This window comes from Ziziphus jujuba, chromosome 2 (genome assembly GCF_031755915.1).
Source record: "Ziziphus jujuba cultivar Dongzao chromosome 2, ASM3175591v1".
Lineage (NCBI taxonomy): Eukaryota > Viridiplantae > Streptophyta > Magnoliopsida > Rosales > Rhamnaceae > Ziziphus > Ziziphus jujuba.
The window spans coordinates 30,723,709-30,731,948 of NC_083380.1; the positions used below are offsets into that span (position 1 = coordinate 30,723,709).

At 31.4% G+C, this 8,240-nt stretch overlaps 1 protein-coding gene across 1 annotated transcript; it reads left to right on the forward strand.

The window, feature by feature from the left end:
* The first annotated feature begins 3,309 nt into the window (after positions 1-3,309).
* On the forward strand, positions 3,310-7,253 carry LOC112489628 (TMV resistance protein N-like). Its single transcript, XM_025068443.3, has 3 exons — positions 3,310-3,922; positions 5,822-6,932; positions 7,117-7,253. The coding sequence occupies exons 1-2, from the start codon at positions 3,693-3,695 to the stop codon at positions 6,873-6,875; spliced, it is 1,284 nt and encodes a 427-aa protein (XP_024924211.3). The 5' UTR covers positions 3,310-3,692; the 3' UTR covers positions 6,876-6,932; positions 7,117-7,253.
* The last annotated feature ends 987 nt before the right edge of the window (positions 7,254-8,240 follow it).

The following is an 8,240-nucleotide window of genomic DNA, read 5'->3' on the forward strand; positions in this document are numbered from 1 at the left end:
TACCATAAAACTATGTAGACATGCTGTGCCTTGTTCACATAGAATTAACTCCCTTGATTTTTCTGGTTTCCCACATTATAGAAACAAGACTACAAAGACATATTTGAGATAATTATATTTGACCTCTAAATTATAATACTTTTTTTTTTTTAACTTTGTATCATAAATATAGTTGTTTGACTTATATACAGGAATGATATGATAAGAAGTTTATAGAGACGAATTGTAAAGGACAGTCTCTATAGTCGTCAACTACATAGTTTTTCTGATCGTCCCTTATAGTCACTTTCTATAAATCCCTTACTATATCATTTCTAGACTTATATATATAAATATATATGACAAACTGTTACTTCTTAGATGGTTCTTCCCATTTTTGTTTATAATTATTATTATTATTATAATATTTTATATTTATTTACGTCTTTTACAATCAATCTTTATAAATCTCTTACCATACTATTTCTAGACATATATAAATATATATATATATATATATATATATGATTAATTATTAATTAGTACCATGAAGTTTGAGGGGTGTGTGAATTGAACTTTGAAGTTTAGGATTAGCACATCCTTCAAATTTCAGGATACTAATTAATAATTAACCCCTATATATATTGTAACGATTTTATTAAATGGTGTGAATATTTTGTTTTAATGGGCTTTTATAGCTTTTTAATTGTGGTTTGAATTTCCTAGTGTTTTGGAATTTGAAGTGTATGGGTTTTTGAAAAGTGTTTTCTAGAATAACAAATATGCACACGTTCTTTGATGTCCTTTGGCGTACAGAGAGGAAAAGATAGTGAGAAAACATTTGTGCATAGAATGGTAAATCTTAAGTATTGAAAGTTCGAAGAGAAAGGTTTTGATGGTATCGTGTTCAAGTCTAAGAAATTCATTGTATTATAGAAAACGAGCATCACAGAACCATTTGTATCGATGAGACCAAAATCGTCTCAAGAATACTATAATACTATCCAGGCCTCAAAAAATCTAACAACCAATCAACAAAAACAAATAAATAGGTTTTGAAAATTTATTTCTTATTATTCTACAATTTTTATTTTCCTTATTTTTCTACGTATGACAAAGTGTTGCTTCTAGAATGGTTCTTCCCAGTTTTTTGTTTTTTTGTTTTTTTTGGTTATAATATTATTATACTTGTGTGTGCTGTGTTAGTTAGTTAATGGAAACAGGCAGTTGGTGGAACTTCGCCTTCTGATCTGAACACGATTATTAATTTAAAAGGACTATTTAGTTAATATATATATACATGTGATGACAACTGTATACTATAAAATTTTTCTACCGGACGAAGACTATTTAATAAAATTATTATTTTAAATTGACTTGAACTTGATCAAGAAAAAAAAAAAATTAATGGAGACTTATTTATTTATTTTTTTGCTGTCCCCTGTACCCATCCAGAGGAGAAAATCTTTAGTGCAACGATGGTACCAGATCAGTTGGTACCACTCCAAGTGATCTGACAAATTGTTTACACATGTTATAATATCACGTGGAGTGTTATAATATCACGTGGAGTGGTATTAGCTGACCTGGTACCACTATTGCACTGAAGATTTTCTCCACCCAAAGACTCGAACCGCGCCAGACACTGGCGCTCGCTAACCGAGCTTGGTAAAAGGGAATTTTAAACTAATTTGAAGAAAAATATATGGTTTTATTTCTTCATGGTATTAAAAATTGCAAGTATCCCAATGCCTTAAATTGAAACGTTGACCTTCTTTATTATATAATTTATATTAATTTCAACAAATACTAAACTACGGTCGTGCTTAAGTATTGCTTTCACATGCAAATTCATATAATCCAGCTCATCATCATGAAATTTGTCCAAAATATTATATTTATTATATTATATTTTTTTTTGCTTGAAATATTTATTATATTATAACATATGTAAATATATGACTATTGTATTTTTTTAACATATTACAATTACAACAGTGCAAATTAACTCTATAAGTGAAATTATCTTAATTGATATATCTTTTACACCAATATCTAATCTATGATGTTGTGAGTTTGAAACATTATAATCCCTTCCTTATTAGATTAGAATTTATTTTAAAAATATCTTTAATAGTGCTCTTTATTTTTAAATAGTACAGTTGTCAAAATTGAAAGTGTTTAGAAGAATTTCAAAGAATAAAAAATAAATTTTCTTATATCCTACTCCGAGAGTAGTACGTGTAACAACTCTTTATTGTGTATTTTCTAATAAACAATTATGATTCATATCTTTTTTTCTCTCGTTTTTTGTTTTTTGTTTTTTTCTCCTCTCTAAACCAAAATAGTATTTTATAGAAACTTAAAATGTGGTTATAATTACAAAAATTAACTAAAATTATGCATAGAAAATTGTAGATTTATAAATGAGTTCATTAAATACTTTACATAAACAGTGAGTTTGACTATATATATTTGAAAAGCCAAATTTGAATCTTTATTTTAGCTTTTAATTTAGAGAGCTCATCAAAGTTATGAAAATGATATATATATATATATACAGAGAGAAAAAGAGAGAGAGAGAGAGAGAGAGAGAGAGAGAGAGAGAGAGAGAGAGAGAGAGAATTTTTCTATAGTTAGAACTCTCCGGATAAAATTGTACATGAATCTACGAAAAACAAACATTAAAAAAAAATATATCAACTTTTTTTTAAGGATAAAAACCGATATTATAATAAAAAAAATCAACAAAAAAAATCAACTTTTTGAAAAAATATCAATTTCGTATCAATTTTACTCATGATTCCGCACAATTTCATTCTGACAACGTTGATCATAGAATCCTTTTTTATATATATATATATATATTATATTTTGTTTCAGGTCCTTTGTTGACTTAATAATTATATGAACTTTTTCTCACGTGGTTGGTTTCAGACAGTCCTTGCTTGCCCGGTGACATGTGGCAGGTTGTCTTTAGTAGGCTTTTCACATTCCTTTGTTGACTTAATAATTATATGAACTTTTTCTCACGTGGGTGGTTTCAGACAGTCCTTGCTTGCCCGGTGACATGTGGCAGGATGTCTTTAGTGGGCTTTTCACATTGGCCCGATAAATCTGTCTAACAATTACATTTTCAAGTTGTTAATTAATTTTTATTGATCAGGTAGGTAATAATTAAGATGGAGGATCTACAAAATTGTTTTCTTTTTCTTACAAAAATTATTGAATAATGGACTTCCGCAAGAAGAGGGATTTATTTTTATCTATATATATATATATATACATATGGTATAAGCTTAATTTTTTGGTTTTAATCCTCAAGTCCCTTTATAAGTGAGTTAAAGAGTGTGGCATTTACAATTCATATCCAGAGGAAAAGAAATGGAAAACTTCACTAATTACTGGTTTTCTTCCTCTTCTCCTACTTCGTTTTCATCTTCATCAGCTTCTTCTTCGAAACCCTGGAAAAAGTACGACGTGTTCTTGAGCTTTAGAGGTGAAGATACACGCCTTACTTTTACGGGTCACCTGTACGATGCGTTAACACAAAAAGGATTATTGTACACCTTCAAAGATGAAGAGAAACTGGAGAAAGGCAAATACATGGCCCAAGAACTGATGGAAGTTCGAAGTTTGCCATCGTGATTTTCTCGCAAAACTATGCTTCTTCAACTTGGTGTTTGAGGGAACTCTACAAGATTTTTGAATGCATGGGAGGCTCAGGCTCAGGCTCAGGCTCAGGCTCAGGCTCAGGACATATTCTACCAATTTTCTACCATGTGGAACCATCTCATGTACGGAAACAGATTGGCAGCTATGAAGATGCATTCAATGAACATGAACAAAATAGACACCTCAACTTTCAAGAAGTGCAAAATTGGAGAGATGCGTTAAAAAAAGTCGGCAATATAAGTGGATGGCATGTGCAAGATAAAATTACGTAAGTGTTTCTTCTCTCTGATTTTCCTCATTATTTTCTTAGAATAATTGATTAATAGATCTACCCTCCTTGTCTCTATCATTTGGATTGATGAAGATTTTAGCTCTACATATTGGTTAATACTTATATTAACAAAAATAAAACACCTAATTGATTTTCCAAGTTATTGGTAGGATGAAAGTCCATAATAATTCTGCTTAATTTTCTAATTAAGGTTTTAGCATAACAAATTAGATATTTTGCATCAAAATAGTAATCTTATTTTCTATCACCCGTATTTTTTTTTTTTTTTTGGTTTTATATTATTGGAGGTGGTGAGTTTTAAAATGGCGATCTTTTCCAAGAAAGTGGTGGATTTACCACTAAACTGTCCCTAAAAAGCACTCCATATTTCTACTAATGTACATATATTTTGTACGAGCCCTGACCTATTGCACATTTTCTACTTTACTTTTCGAAATACAAAAAATATCAAAAAGTATCATATTGTCTCTTGAACTATTGTTTTTTGTTACTTTAGCCTAAGTATCTAACTATTTATTTTCAAAATATTTTTATGAAATTAATTATACAAAACTAATATAGTATTTCAGGAGGTAATGTGATACTTTTTGAAGTTTGGAAGATAAAGTGTAATGTATATAGCAGTGGAGGGGGGCTAAGTGTATTTTACCCTATATTTTTAATAACAATGATACATATTTGATGTGCTTATTATTGATATTTATTTTAAGTAATATTTCTAAATAATGCATATGATTTAATTAAATTCAACTAATGTAAAATTATATTTATAAAATGTAGCAAATACAATTTTTTTTTCTATAAAACATATGTGTGTGTGTATTTTTTGCTAAAGTGTGTGTGTGTATATATTATACAATACTATATTTTTTCAAGCATTTTCGATAAATATCTGTATGGGACTAAAAAATCATTAAAATTAAAGAAATAACATGAATACTAATTACCGAAACAAATCAGCTAATGTTCTAATAAATTCTTTTTCACATAATAATTGAAGTCTACATTTCTTTGTAGAAAAAATAGCAGATTGAAGTTTTACTTTTAATCTATGCATTGTTATTTTAAATTTTCAGCAGTTTGATATTATTTCTATTTATTTGCTTAATTTGCCGTTGGGTTTTGTCCACATAGACGTGTTATTTTAATCCGTGCTTGTCGTTTTGTTATTTTTTATTTTATTTTATTTATTTTTTTCTGGTTGGGGTGTGTGTGTGTGTGTGTGTGTGTTAAAATGCGTGCATGTTAAAGTAGTACTATTTGCAATTAGTATATATGAATTATGAAGAAACCGATCCTCGAGTTCAGTTTGTTGGCATCGGACATTGTTCACAATGGACGGTTGTGAGTTTGAAACATTGATTAACAAATTAAAAAATGTATTTTTAATGAACTAAGATAAAAAATAAAAAATAAAAATAATAAAAAATAGTATATGTGAAGCAAACATTGATAAAGGGATGAGATTATTGATGTGATTAGATTGTAATATATATATATATATATATGGACATGCTGTAGAGAAAGAGAAATATTTCATTAAAAACTCTTATCATTTGGAAACTAATTAAGAAACTCCATCAAGTTTTTACCATCAATCACCGAATAAGACCAAATGTTTCTATATATTGTTGTTAATGAAGTGTTTTTTTTTTTTTTTTCCCTCTTTCTTTTGGTCGACATTAGTTAAACTCATTACAAGTGATAAGTGGGGATTTCTCCTTTAAAGATAAACTTTTCAATGATTTTTACCACTAGGTCAAGCCTTGTTAAGTGATTGCCTATACAAGTGACTGCCTATACGAAATTCATGTTAACTATATGTTCACCCACTAAACGTAATTATAATATTGTTGTTTGAATTAATTCTTTAAGGGATGAAGCAAAATTTATACGAGAGTTCATGGAAGATGTTAAGAGAAAAGTTGATCCAGCAATGATAGGAAGTTTAGAAGGCCTGCTTGGAATGGATTCACGACTAAAGGAACTTGATTCATGTGTACTTAATAAGAAAACTCGGAGCGATGTTCATTTTATTGGAATTTACGGCGTTGGAGGGATTGGCAAGACAACCCTTGCGAGAGCTTATTACAAATGGATGTCCGATAAATTTAATGGTAACAGCTGCTTTCTTAAAGTCGTTAGAGAAGAATGCGAAAAGAAGGGTCATGAGCATTTGCAAAATCAACTTCTTTGGCAAATTTTAGGAGAAGAGACGGAAATAATGGATGTTGAAAGCGGAAAAGAAATGATAAGAAATGCATTATGGGGTAAAAAGGTTCTTGTCGTTCATGATGATGTGAACAAACCCAAAGAGCTGCAAGCATTAGCCGATAACGCCAAATGGTTCGGTGGAGGGAGTGTAATCATAATAACGACCAGAAATGAAAGTTTGCTAAGAAAAACTTACGAAGAAATTACCATGTATAAAGTTGAGCAATTAAGCAATAAGGACGCTCTTCGACTATTCTCTTGGAAAGCCTTCAAAAGGAGTGAACCTTTGGAGGATTATAAGGAGCTATCTAAAGAAGCAATAACATATGCCAAAAACATTCCATTGGCTCTTGAAGTACTGGGTTCCCATTTATATGGTAAAACTATAGATGGTTGGAGAAGTGCTCTCGATACACTAAAAGAGTACCCAACCAAGTGGAACATCGTCGAAGGCATAATTCAAATAAGTTTTGATGCACCTGAAGAACCAGTGAAAGAGATTTTGTTAGATATTGCATGTTTCTTCAATGGATGCGAAAAGGAGCACGTTATACAATTTCTGGATAGCCACGAATTCTCTCCCGAAGATGGGATAAGACTTCTCAAGGATAAGTCTCTCTTAAGCACTCAACATGGCAATAAACTCTGGATGCACGATTTGGTACAAAAGATGGGCAAGAAATTTATTTCGAACAAAGTTCGAGAATCAGATTGAAAGACAAAGTAGGATATGGAATGAGGAGGATTTTCATCACATCTGGAAAATGAAACAGTAAGAAGAGCATGGTTAATTAATTAATACAGCATATATACATATATATATATATATATATATTATCCCATCACAGAAAAGTACATATATTATATATTTATTAATGTTGCTATTGCATTTTCCTTACAAAAATTTTGATCTATCATATATATATGTTTTTTTTTTTTTTTTTGGTTGTCTTCAGGGAACAGATGAAGTTAAAGCCATTGTAACATCTTTAGAGGGAAGCACCAAATTGAGTTTTGAAGCCGTCTTATATATGAAGAACCTAAGGCTACTGATGATCTGTACTTCTTGTTCATCAAAGAGTGTTGATCCGACACAAAACCTTGAATTTCTTTCCAATGAGTTGCAATTGCTTCAGTGGGATGGATTTCCTTATAAACATTTTCCATCGCGTTTCAGACCAAAGGGACTTGTTCAGTTGAAGTTGATCGACAGCAAAATTGAAAAACTTTGGAACGACCATAGCAAGTGTTGTGGTTCTCCGACCACTTTAGAGAAGAAATATGAGAAGAAAAAGAAAAAAGAATTCTATTACTCTCTTGGAAATAGAATACAAAAATACAAAAAACTTCTCTCTTGGATTCTCACGTGGAACCTCTCTCTCTACACTCTCAAATTCTCTCTGGAATTGCTGACTCTTCTCTCAAGCTCTCTCTGGAACTTAAACACTCACTCTCTCGGAGTTTTCTCTCAATATTCCTCACTTGGGATAATATTGAGCTTGCTCTCATGGCTTGGCTTGCATACAACGGGATGGAGCCTATTTATACGCTTACAAGGTCGGTTGCATGGCCACAATCTTCAACAGCCTCTGACAGTAGCCCACAATTGTTGAACAATCCATTTTCGGTGCAGCAATGGCCATTGTCATAAATGGTGGCTGTCGGTGCAGTGGTGTCAAAAATGGTGGCTGAGCATTCTTCACACTGTCGGTGCAGTGGTGGTGCGGTTGGACTTCACAATTCTCCCCCTCCAGCCGCATTTAAAACTGATGGTCATCTGCCATCTATTCCAGCTATGTCTCTGCATAGCTTCAGCTTCTCTTGAGCAACAACTTTTGTTAGCATATCTGCTGGATTCTCTTTTGTGTGGATCTTCATCAGTTTCAGCAACTGTTGATCTATTACTTCGCGTATCCAATGATAGCGGATGTCAATGCTCTTTGTACGGGAATGATACATTGAGTTTTTGCTCAAATCCATGGCACTTTGGTTATCACAATGTATCTTGTAGTCTTCTTGCTTGATGCCCAATTCTATGAGAAAATGCTTTAACCACAACATTTCCTTACCCGCTTCCGCT

Bases quoted from the DNA above. Each gene is read 5' to 3' on its own strand.
- LOC112489628 (XM_025068443.3), top strand. From the start codon at position 3,693: ATGGGAGGCTCAGGCTCAGGCTCAGGCTCAGGCTCAGGCTCAGGACAT. The intron at 3,923-5,821 runs GTAAGTGTTTCT...TAATTCTTTAAG, and splicing joins CATGTGCAAGATAAAATTAC to GGATGAAGCAAAATTTATAC.